Raw genomic sequence first — 12,496 nt, 5'->3', positions numbered from 1 at the left:
GACAGTCTTGCATTTCTCGCAGTAGTTGAACACCTTGCAAAATATCATTACACCTGCTGCACAAGTTGTCTTCTGGTCTAAGTCACGCCAGTCATCCGATTGCCATTTTGGATGACGTTAAAATACATTGGTGTTGTGCCTGATTGCACTAAGGGTAATTAATATTTTGGCTTACTGTATCAGGAACCACAGAGGCATCTAAATTATGAGCATCACGCAAACAATACAACATAATCAAACACATTCCATTGATTCCAATTTAAAATATTTTGGTGACATGCAGTCTGTGGCTTTCAAGTCATACCATATTGATTGGTTTACGCACAAATGTGCATTATTGATCTTGTTTTGTTTTATATCAGTCAACATCAGATACATCAAATGGTCCAGGACAACCAGCATCTTTTGGAAATGCCCCTCCCATGATTCCACCACCATTTGTAAGTATTGATGCAAGGTGGTGTCAGCTGCAGGTGTTTCACTCTACTTTTATTTTGTAATGTTAATGATGAAAATATCCATGCTTTTCTCTTAAGATGGGACCGCCAGGTATGCCACCACCTTTTCCACCCATGGGCATGCCACCTATTGTCCAGAGACCACCGAATATGCCACCGTTGCCACCGGGTATGATGCCACCAATGATTCCTCCAATGGGTGGACCACCAATGGGACAGGTAACTTTTTTTTGTGGCACACTGAATCATCCAATTTTATGTTCTGGTTGGTCTGCTAATTCGTACATACTTTTGGCCTAAAATATAAATGTTTTAATCATTTTATCTATTTTATTATATTCTGAAGATGCCAGCAATGATGCCCCCTCTGATGGCAGGAATGATGATGTCTCGTATGCCAGCTGCCCCCATACAAGCAAGTGCACCTCCGGTAAAACATCTTTGTTTTTGTGGTATTTGTTAATACCCTTAAATATCTAACGATATAGGAGCAGTTTTTTTTTGTCTCCATTCCATTACAACTCCCCCTCTTAGTTGTATACTTTTTCACAGAACACCTGAGCCCACTTGTTAAAGTATTAAGTGAAATTACACTAAATATAGTTTGGCCATAGATTCATCTGACTCTTTGCAAATTTTTTTTTGCAGAAACAGTACATCTTCAGGGTACGTTTAAATGGGTGCGAAAAGATTTGGAACCATGGTTGGCGATAGCGATGCTTGGAGGCATTGTGCAAATGCCCTGAGTGACAGCTTCCCACTAATATTATTTCAATATTCGTTGACCCATAATGTCAAGATCTTCAGCTGAGTCCACTAAAAATAGCATATTCTAGTCATAATCTGTTTTAGCTATTGTGTATATTTCAAATAAGAGAATTTATTTTTTACATGGTTTGTGTAGCATATTTAACGAAACTGCAACTTTGCTCTCTATCATACGCCTCATCTTGTTTCGCTAACTTAAATTTATGAGAAATACGCAATATAAAATAGCCAGAAAGCAAAATTAAAAATTGCAAGTCATGGAAATATGAAATAAAACCAGAAATTGTTGGAAACTCTCATCAGGTTAGGCAACATCAGTTGCAAAAGAGATGATTTTTTTTTCAAGTTGATACCCTTTCATAAAAATGTTTGATCATGAATTCTGTTGAAAGGTTATCACTCTGAAATATTAAATCTGTTCCACTTTCCAGTGATGTTGGCTATTCTGTTGTGTATATCCTGCATTTTTCTGCTTTTATTGTAATGAAACTGGTACTTTTTTAACAAGCTCCCGTAGGATGTAAAATCCCATATACCCTTGTGAGTTTTCTATTTATGTGATATTTGTGTGTTTTGTTTATTTTTCAACCTCATTTAAAAAAAAAAGATTAATTAACTATCTGTGCTTATTTTTCGTTCTACTCATTGTCCTCATTGAATTCTTTTTAAAGAATTACGGACTATTTTATTTACTCATCAACTAATCAATCAGTTAATGTTTTGAGCTCAAAGGTACACAAAAAAGCTGGAGAAACTCAGCGGGTGCAGCAGCATCTATGGAGCGAAGGAAATAGGCAACGTTTCGGGCCGAAACCCTTTGTTCAGACTTTTGTTTTGAGCTCTCCTGGTTAAATTGAAAACAGAAATTTAATCCTGGATGGTGTGGCGTTCCCTTCTTTGCTGTACCTAGGTTATTTGCAATTGCACAAAATGTGATTCTGCGGGCTATTTGAGCCCTGTGAGTTCAGTGTTGTGTACATCAGTGCACATTTGTTATGTGAGCTACCCTAACTGCCTTCTTGGTGAGGGACATTAGCATGTGTGATGGTAAGACCTGCCTGAGGCAGGCTGAGTAAATTAGTTGTGTTTTCAATTGGCATACTAGAGCTGTCATGTTGAAACCCGTGGCACCAATTGGTACACCCGCTCAACCTCGCATATGTTCAGCACCAAGAAGGGCATGCCTCTCAAAACTATACTGAGCAACCCTATTGTCTTTTGTAACGTACATTTGTTAACTGGCAAAAATGATTTTTTTTTAGTTTTAATCTACTTCTTCCCACTTTTGGTACGTAAATCATCTATTACCGGATGATAATTGTTCATCATTGATTTCTCCTGGATGTTGCTTCAAATTGGCAAGTGTTTGTTGCTTTCTCAACTACTATAAAGCTGTAAATATTTATAGGAAGTGGTGTGGCACATGCTGAGCGAATTTGGCATAACTTTAGTACCTCTGCTCAAAATGTTTATTTAGAAATATAGATAAAATAGAATGTATTCCTCTTGAAGTATGGCATGAATTGGAAAGATCAATGAAGGCAGGCTGAGCAAGGTAGTAGACGAGGGGATGAAGGGACATCAGCAGGAAGCTATGTCCATCTAAGATGCTTACGGTACAGTTTTTAATGGGAACTATGCAATAGACATTTGCGCTTCAGTATGAATATCCTCGGTATATCCTCTTCCGGAGGAGGCGCTGTCCTGAACGGCTGCCTGTCCTGCAGCTGTCCGTTTTTTTCCCCTTCTTTTTTATTATTTTTAGTACGTTGAGTGTGTAGTCAGGGGGTCTAAATCTTTTTATGTGTGGGGGGTGGTGGGGGGGAAGGAGGAAACTGCTTCTCGAGTCCCTACCTGGTCGGAGGGGTTGCCTTCCTCCGAGCAGCGTCTTCGACCTGTCCTTGCGGCCTACCAGCGGGTCCTGGAGCGACGTTTCCCTGAGGGGACCTGGCCAGAACATCGGCTTTGGCGGCGGCGCAGCGCTGGAGCGCTATTGCGGAGCGGGCGATGCCTTTCCTGGGTCGCCGCGCTGGAACTCCAGCATGCTGGGACCGCCGATAAGAACATTGTGGAGCCGCGGTTCTGTGGAGCGGCCAGCTGCGACGCTGAACGTTACATCCCGGAGCCTGGGATCTCTTGCTGAGATCGCCAGTGTGCGGAGCTCCGTCCAGCGCGGTCTGTTGGCTTGGAAGCCGCGGTCTCCGGTGGGAAGGCGGCCGTTCCTGGCACCCCAAGCCGCTGGGGGTTCTCCCGACGCCGGAGCACCATCACCCGGCGAGAACATCGGGCGCCGTGGCGGCGACTGTGGAGGCCTCAATAGGCCCGACTTTGGGTGGACAAGAGGATGGGTACTGGACTTTGTGCCTTCCCCCACAGTGGGAATCACTGTGGGGGGATGTTTTTGTGTTGAACTTCTTTTTGAATGCTATGTTGTATTTTTATTAGTGTGCTGCAAGGACATCAGAATTTCCCCTGAATAAGGGGATTAATAAAGTTTAATCTAATCTAATCTAATAAACTGCAACTTCTGATGCCACAACCGCAACCTCAGAATAATATAAGGAATGTTGCAAATCGCTTTCAGAGTGCCCACCAGCTTTTATGTACTTGGATTCTTTGAGCTGGAAATATTTGCACCATCCCACAGTCTGCATCCAATTTGTATTGTGGTGGACACTTACACTATATTCAAAGCTTTTTTGAAACATTTTGCTCTCCAAGCAGAGAGCAGCAGGCAGAGGAACCATGTGGTTTCACCAGGAACATAGGCTTCCCCGTTGTTCAGGTGACATCCACTGCAGTATGGATGCTGCAAGTCTACTCTCAGGTGTACAGTAGCCTAGAATCTATCTGGTGCGCAACCCATCACAATGGTCAGTGATAGGTCCGGGTGCTTTCTGCCACATCATCTGCATTTGGATCGCAGATCAAATCAAATTAGATAGCGACGAATGTGTTCGGTGGAAAACATGGCACAGGAGTGTTGCACGTCTCCATGCAAGTGGGAAACACGCATGCAACAAATGTGACAGAATACTTCAGTGCCATGTTGAGATAGTGCTTTTTCTGCCTGGACTATTCTGGAGGACCCCTGCAGAACTCTGCAGTGCAAATGTCACAGATTGTCGTAGTCTGATGCGTGTGGCACAACATTGCTGCCATCAGGGCTCAGACCTTGCCATCAAGGCAAGGCAAGGCAACTTTATTTATATAGCACATTTCATACACGAGGCAGACTCAAAGTGCTTCACATAAAAACATGTCATACAATAAATGAAATAATAAAATGAAATAAAATAGAAGAACTAAAAGAAAAGAAAAGCAAAATTAAAAATGCATTATAAAAAGTGCAAAAGTTAAAAGTGCAATGTAGTTAAGATTTAGCTGAAAGCTAAAGTAAACATAAAAGTTTTCAGTCTTGTTTTAAAAGTGGTCAAAGTTGAGGCAAGTCTTAAATCTTCAGGAAGTTTATTCCAGCTATTTGTTGCATAGTAACTAAATCCTGCTTTCCCATGTTTTGTATTTACTCTGGGAATCACTAGCAGATTGGTTTCAGAAGATCTTAGCGGTCTAGAAGGCTTATATAGTGGAAGCATGTCAGTGGTATACTTTGGCCCTAAACCATGTAGTGATTTATAGGTGAGCAGCAGGATTTTAAAATCAATTCTCTGACATACAGGGAGCCAATGTAAGGATTTAAGAATTGGTGTAATATGCTCAAATTTTTTGGTCTTTGTTAGAACTCTAGCAACAGCGTTCTGAACAAGCTGTAGCTGCCTGACAGTTTTTTTTTGGAAGACCTGCAAGGAGACCGTTACAATAATCTAGCCTACTATTAATAAAGGCATGTACAAGTTTTTCTAAGTCTTGAGCTGACATGAGTCCTCTTAACCTTGCTATGTTTTTGAGGTGATAGTAGGCCGATTTTGTTACTGATTTGATGTGACTGTCGAAATTTAAATCTGAATCCATAATGACCCCAAGATTTCTGGCTTTGTTTGAAGTGTTCAGGGACAGAGAGTGAAGGTGTTGGGTTACTTTAAGCCTTTCCTTTTTAGCACCAAAAACAATTATCTCCGTTTTGTCCTTATTTAGTTGGAGAAAATTTTGGCACATCCAGTCTTTGACTTGCTCAATGCACTGGCACAACAGATCTATGGGGCGATAGTCATTTGGTGATAGCGCTACATAGATTTGAGTGTCATCGGCATAGCAGTGGTGGTCAATATTATTATTTCGCATGACTTGCCCTAGTGGGAGCGTGTAGATGTTGAATAAAGAGGGCCCTAAGATCGAACCTTGCGGTACTCCACACATGGTTCTGATACAAAGTCACCAATGGAAACAAAATAGTTCCTATCTTGTAAATATGACCTGAACCAACTTAAGACTGTGCCTGAGAGCCCCACACATTTTTCCAACCTGTCCAAAAATATTGAGTGATCAACAGTGTCGAATGCAGCACTGAGGTCTAATAGCATTAATATTGAAACTTTGCCAGAGTCTGTGTTAAGACGGATGTCGTTTACAACTTTAATAAGAGCGGTCTCGGTGCTATGAAGAGGTCGAAATCCTGACTGGAAGTTGTCGTAGCAGCCAGTTGAAGCCAGGAAGTGATTAAGTTGCTGGAGGACAACTTTCTCAATGATTTTACTTATGAAAGATAGATTTGATATTGGTCTATAGTTGTTAATAATAGAGGCATCTAGGCTCCGCTTTTTTAAAAGAGGTTTAATAACTGCAGTTTTCAAGGCTTTTGGGAAATTGCCTGATTGAAGAGAGCTGTTAACTATTTGCAGTATGTCTATTGCTAGGCAGTCAAAAACATTCTTAAAGAAGTTGGTAGGTAAAGCATCAAGGCAGCAGGTGGATGGCCTTAGTTGTGTCACAGTTTCCACAAGAGTTTTAGAGTCTATGACATTAAAGCATGTCATCATTGCCACGTTACCTTTGCCTAAACAGGGTGCAAGGTGTACAGGTGTACAGCTGTGGAGCAGGAAAAGGAAGAAAAAGACTAAGAAAAGGAGGAAGAGTAAAGGATGATGCAACTTTATTAGTAAAGGATGAGGGACCTTTACTAATCAGCAAGTCTGTGAATCTGATTGCGATACCAGAAAACATGACTCCAATGCTCCATTCACCAACAATGCTTCTGTTGCTGCTAGCCACAATGTATGCTTTGCCACAACATACAAATAAAACCAACACAAAATACCTAATCAAATTTTTAAATAAAAGCTTGCCAAATTGCATAAAAATGTTAACTAATCTTTTGCATTCCCATAATGCTTGTCCTCCGTGTGTCATATATTGTTGTAGTACAGCTTTGCCGTGGGTTGAAAGTTGCTGGCTTTCTGTTGAGATTGCAAATAACCCTGAAGGAGGATCTCAAAGTGCTGGGCAAAAGGTCTGTGTTGGGACTGTTGTCTCTTAGGAGCGGACAGCTGCATCTAGCCTGGCTGCATGATTGGCAACATTAAGGACATTGGTGCAATGTCATTGGTAGGGTTGCGCCTTCTATTGTCCGTTGAGAAAGGGAAAATCCGATTTGTGATCCTTGAAACTACAGTCATCGTCCTGTGACGGTGTCTCAGCAAAACTAGCACTCTGTTGAAGGACAGATTACTAGATTGTTTTGATGCTCAACAAACTCATCTGGTGATCAGATTTGTGATTTTTGCACAGAGGCATGCTGAACTCGTATGTGAGAAACCCTAAGCTTCCCCAGCAGTATTGCATGTGCTGCAATGCATACAAGACATCAGCCATAAAAAGGCTGAATTTTAGTTGGGCCCACAAGTGTAATGGAGTTGCTTACCACTTCCATACTGGAAAGGATAGGCTCCAAGCTCTGTGCAAAGCTCTTTGCAAGGTTGGTGCTGGACTCATCGATGCTCCTTGACGGTGCATTCAGGGTTTCATGCTGGCCTGGCAATAGACAGAATGTTTCATTAAATGGATCTCTCAGCCACCAACATTAGGCTAATTTGAGTTCTCTGCACCATACCTTTTGTGCATCTTCTGGGAACTGGTAGCCAAGCTATTGTTTTCCTATGCCCCTGATCTCTATTTAAGTTTGGTGTCTCATCGCGTGTAGAGGCATCGATCTCTGTACAAACATCCTGATTACCTGCTATGCTGATATTTAAGCGCTGTGTATATTAACTAGTAACTTCACTGCCTTATTCTTGCACAAATATATACTACTTCAATATTTAAAAGCTACGGTCTACTTATGAGAAAAATATTAACATTAAGATGAATGTTTAGACCAGCTTTAGTTTGTAAATCAAAGACTGGACTGAGGGATAAGAGAGTGAGGAGGGGGAGTGGGTATGAAGATACTTCCATTTTTATGTTCAGTTTAATTTGCCATGATTTTGATAATGATCACTGTAATTACTTTAGTAATTCTCCTTTAAGGTCAGTGTGGTGCAGCAGCCACTGTTGCATATGCTTCATTGTGACGGGAGAGAGCAATTGTGTTATTGAGCACCATGCAATGTGTGTTGGATGATGTCTGTCGTGGCTCAATAGCTAAGTGAATGCGTGTGTTTTATGAATGTGATTTATGAATGTTGGTTTGCGAATTATGTGTTGGTGAGTGATGGGGGTGTGGTGTATTGAGCAGTGTCTTAACAACAGTCATGTCATTAATTAAGGTGATGGTATTTATACATATGTTGGTTGACCTTGATATTATAATGACTTCATTGAACTAACTGCACATTTCGGTCTTCAGGGCTAAACACTTGAAATGGCAGCCTCGCTCAGCTTCTCCCATTGCCATTAGAAGGGTTTCTCATCTCTTTATGAATATTGGACATCTTTCTTTTTATCTCTGCCTTGTACATTCTTTCCTTAGCTTTTCTGTGCAGTCTTTGAACAAAGTGCTGCCAGCTTAATCCTATGTTGAATTCCAGAGTGCATTGTTCTCCTCCTCACTTCCTCCTTCCAACTTATTCCAGTCTGGTAGCTGGTATAACCACATATCCTTCACTTTTTTTGTAAACTTGCACACTCTCTCTTGCCAGTATTAGCCCGACTCCAATTATCCTTGTTTAAGAAGGAACTGCAGATGCTGGAAAATCAAAGGTAGACAAAAATGCTGGAGAAACTCAGCGGGTGAGGCAGCATCTATGGAGCGAAGGAAATGGGCGACGTTTCGGGTCGAGACCCTTCTTCAGATTATCCTTGTAGTTTCTGCTCACATTCCTGTTGCAGATTCTTTCCATTCCCCCCACACCCCCAGTCATTTGTGGGACTTTTCCATCTCCCAGTCTCCAATATCCATGTCATTGTTCAACTCCCTTAGCGTATCAATGTTCCCCTCCACTATTCTTATTGCCAGCCTCCTCTCCTCCCATTGCCTCTCTCTGATTTCCCATGAACATCCCCAAACTGGATACCGCCTCCATCTCATATTTATCTTGCTTGTCTCTGTATTCTCCCATCTCTCCAGTCTTCTTGACCGATTCCCTTACCCCACTTTCTTTTTTGTCATTTTTACACCCAGGCACACAGTCTCTTTTGTTCATTTCCTCTCTTCCCAACATCTCCCACTTTTTTTGTTGTTGTCCTTTTCCAGTCTCTGGACTGTTTCACCCTTGGCTCTTGACTGTTCCCACTCCCTCCCCCACTCTTGCCCATTTTATTCCACCAACCCAACCCCTGCTTCTTGCTGCTTTTCTCTTCCATCCAGCTGGTTTCTTTCCTCAATCCCACACTCTCTACTCCCCTCCACCTCTTGCCAGAGTTTACCACCTTACTTACTTTTTTCCAATTCCCTTACCACTACCTTGGTTCATCCTTTTTTCTTATCAACTCATTGGCATACTCTCCCTCATTAAGCCATCCCTCTTTCACAATACATTTTTCCCTGTAACCTTACTGGTGTGCATACTTACCTTCTAATTTGACTAGATTGCCTGACAACCTCCCCACAGCCAACCCACTCTCATCATCTTGGTTCTTTATCTTCTGTCTGTGTTCTTCTATCTCCTTTTTCTCTTGTTTTCCCACTTCTTGCCTTGGTCTCCTGTTCTTCCTCTCTTTGAATTAGGTAGTACAGTTCCCTTTGAATATCTGTTCCTCGGCACATTATTGGTTTTCATTTTTAGTGAATATATCATTACTTTGGACTGTACGATACTTCTATGTCTCTCATCTAGTCGTTTTGTTTTCTTCCTCTTATTCAACAGCATAGTTTCTCCTTCCTTTTTCATTCAGGTCTCAGTACTTCCATTTTCTTTTTTTTCAGCATACCTATCATTTTTCATCTTTTTGTCTTTATCTTTTGTGAGGATACACCACTATGAATTGACATAATTGTACAATATGTTATTAGTTGTTATGAATGCAGTTTATATAATTTTGATATTAATATATTGCTTTTATTTCAACAGCCAGGAGTAAGCACCACTGTGGCAGAAGTACCAACAGGCAAGTGCTCTTATTTTAATTTCCTGTAAAAGTTATATGTACATGTAAAAAGTTACATGTAATATTTCATGTCAAAAGATGGCTTCTCAACATTAGAATTTAGAATTATTATTTCAAGAAAATTGAAACAAAAAATGTGCTTTTGAACAGAACACAATAGTTTATCTGGATAAAATAAAATCTATAGAAGAGAATTAAAGCAAATAATTTATATAGTTGTTATCTTAGCTCCTATTGTACAAACATCAACCTAACTGAAAATCTTAAGAAACGTTATTACTTTTATAGTTTATAGTTCAGAGATAATATTCTATTTAAATATATTATAGAAATCACTGGAAAGCTTTTCTTCACTAATTCTCTCCCTTGCACATGAGCTTGCATGCAAGAGAATGCTATTAGAATATTTATACTGGAGATGCTTTATGATAAAGTACTTAAACAAAAATCACGCATTAAACTTGTTTCCTCATAACATTATAAAATATTTCTCTTATTCAATCATTCTTATGCATTTTATTTAATATTTTTCCAGCTCCAACCACTATTGTTCAGGTAAGTTGTAATACATCTGTTTTGTCCAACCCAAATTAAATTCTCTGTTGGTTCTGGTTTCTTTCATGCTCTTCAAAAGCAGTAACCACTTTAGTGTTCTTCCTTAATTAACATTACATATTATAATGGTTTACAAACAATTGAGATAAAGCAGTACATTTTCTATAACATTTAAATTGTGCTTGCAATTGATTTTAGTCAACAGTATTTAGGAAATATTTATATCCTCTTAAGATGTTTATTAGTAATCACATATTCTCTGATGCTTCATTCATATTGCAATTTCACTGCAAGATCTGCATAATTTAAAAAAAAAAAACAACTATATTCTACCCTAGTATGACAGAGCAATATTTTTTTATATTCTTACAGAGAAGCATTAGTACACGTGCTGTGCATTGTGTGGCACTATGCTCATAAACCGATGCATCTAATTTATTGCTTGCTACATTGCTGGTGATCTTGTATATTCTCAGTGATAACGGCTTAAAAACAAAATTTTGATACCTCTCCCTTTTATGTTGATAGCTTTACATAGGTTAATGTTGTCACCATTTCCCTTTGTTTTGTGAAGATGCTTCCAAGGCCATATTGTGATTTTTTTTTTAATTAAAGAATTAACGTGAAAAACAGATTACTGACTTTGTGCTTTTGATTTAATTGTCTATTGTTTACAAATATTGAATATAATATTGAAATATTTGGAGTTTACGGAGATCAATAGAAATGTCCATGACTGAGTTAATTTATCCCTCTGCTCATGTTTTTTTCTTAATGTTAGGTTTAGTTTTTATCTGTAGAAACAAGGAACTGCAGAATCTGGTTTACCCAGAAAATACTTAAATTTCTGGAGCAACTCAGTGGGTCAGGCAGCATCCCTGGAGAATATGGTTAAGTGATGTTTCAGATCCGGGCGTTCCAGACCGGAAACGTCACCTGTCCATATTATCCAGAGATGCTGCCGGATCCACTGAGTTACTCCAGCATTGTAGTTTTTATTTGTTCTGAAAACCAAAGGATCTGATGTTTTTCAGGCTGCAAATCCCACGGTTTCTAGTGGTCAACAGATTACAGCTGCAAATGAATCATCAGGCGAAGAGCTGCCCAAGAAGGTATCGACCTGTGAATGCATCCGTTTAAGTTAACAGCGCTTCAGTTTTGATGTAGAGTTGAAATAAGAATTGAAGTTTTGAAGAAAAGAACACAGATTTGGTTATTGTAGTTTTTCTTTTGAAATTTAGTTATATTAATTGAATATTAACTTGGGCCAGAAATTGGGTTAAAAAGAACTTGTACATCTTTTATATATTTGAAGCATTTGATGATCTAAAGGTGTTTACAGTCAGTAAATTGCTTTTCTAATGTCAATTCCTTTGAGGGATAAATGTCAAATAGGACATCATTTGCGTTAAGCAAGGGGAAGGTGGTGAGTGAGAGAACCAATACAAGGGGAAAAAACTTCCATGTGTGATACAAACAACCTGTCTCAGATGCCTTACATTAATAATAATAAATTTTATTTTCGGGCGCCTTTCAAATATCAAGGTCACCTTACAAAGATTAAACAGAAGAGAAAAAAAAAACATGTAGTCGGAGAAAAATAAATAATAAGGACATCATCAATACACAAATTAAAGATAGAAATCGCTCCAAAGACACAAAATCAAAAAATCAAAAAAAAAACACAATGTGAAGAGAGAGCAGCGGCAGCTAAAGCGCGCTAGCGTCCACTCTCTCTTCCGACAGCCATCTTGGACACAGACTAACAAAGTACCTTACACACAGAAAAATCATCCCCCCACAGTGGTTACCACTGGGGGAAGGCACAAAAGTCCAGTCCCCAACCCCAGTTCTCCCAAATGTCAGGCCTATTAAGGCCACCGCTGTTGCCTCAACGGAGGCCCGATGTTCCTGGCCGGGTGGTCTTGCCCCGGCGTCGGGAGAGTCCTCACAGCGGCTGGGCCACCTGGAACGGCCGCTTCCTAGCAGGGGATTGTCGGCTTCCGAAGCCGACAAGGACGCACCGAGTTGGAGCTCCCAAGCTCCCGGTGTTAATGTCAGCGCCGCCCGCTCCGCTCTGCAGCCCAGAGGTGTTGCTCTCGGCGGTCCAGCTCTCCGGCGCTCCAGCACGTCGATCCAGCGCGGCGACCCAGGCAAGGCATCGCCCGCTCCGCTCCGCGATGGAGCTCCAGCGCTGTGCCGCCACCGAAGCCGAGGTGCTGGGCGGTCCCCACCAGGAAACGGCGCTCCACGCCCGTTGGTAGGCCACGAGG

At 40.6% G+C, this 12,496-nt stretch overlaps 1 protein-coding gene across 9 annotated transcripts in view; it reads left to right on the top strand.

The window, feature by feature from the left end:
• prpf40a (pre-mRNA processing factor 40 homolog A) overlaps positions 1–12,496 on the top strand; it is a 50,994-nt gene that overhangs the window by 6,520 nt on the left and 31,978 nt on the right. For 6 of the 9 annotated variants that reach the window (XM_033024056.1, XM_033024053.1, XM_033024060.1 and 3 more), the window contains exons 2-8: positions 363–440; positions 537–677; positions 805–888; positions 1,107–1,124; positions 9,632–9,668; positions 10,204–10,223; positions 11,258–11,335. In XM_033024056.1, the coding sequence (XP_032879947.1) occupies positions 363–440; positions 537–677; positions 805–888; positions 1,107–1,124; positions 9,632–9,668; positions 10,204–10,223; positions 11,258–11,335 (456 nt within the window). The remainder of the gene's footprint in view (positions 1–362; positions 441–536; positions 678–804; positions 889–1,106; positions 1,125–9,631; positions 9,669–10,203; positions 10,224–11,257; positions 11,336–12,496) is intronic. The other 3 variants (XM_033024054.1, XM_033024058.1, XM_033024061.1) reach the window with 3 other exon arrangements.

The sequence above is a fragment of the Amblyraja radiata genome, chromosome 7, assembly GCF_010909765.2.
Source record: "Amblyraja radiata isolate CabotCenter1 chromosome 7, sAmbRad1.1.pri, whole genome shotgun sequence".
Taxonomy (NCBI): domain Eukaryota; kingdom Metazoa; phylum Chordata; class Chondrichthyes; order Rajiformes; family Rajidae; genus Amblyraja; species Amblyraja radiata.
Note: the sequence above shows the minus strand (reverse complement) of the source record. Positions and strands in the feature narration are given on the sequence as shown.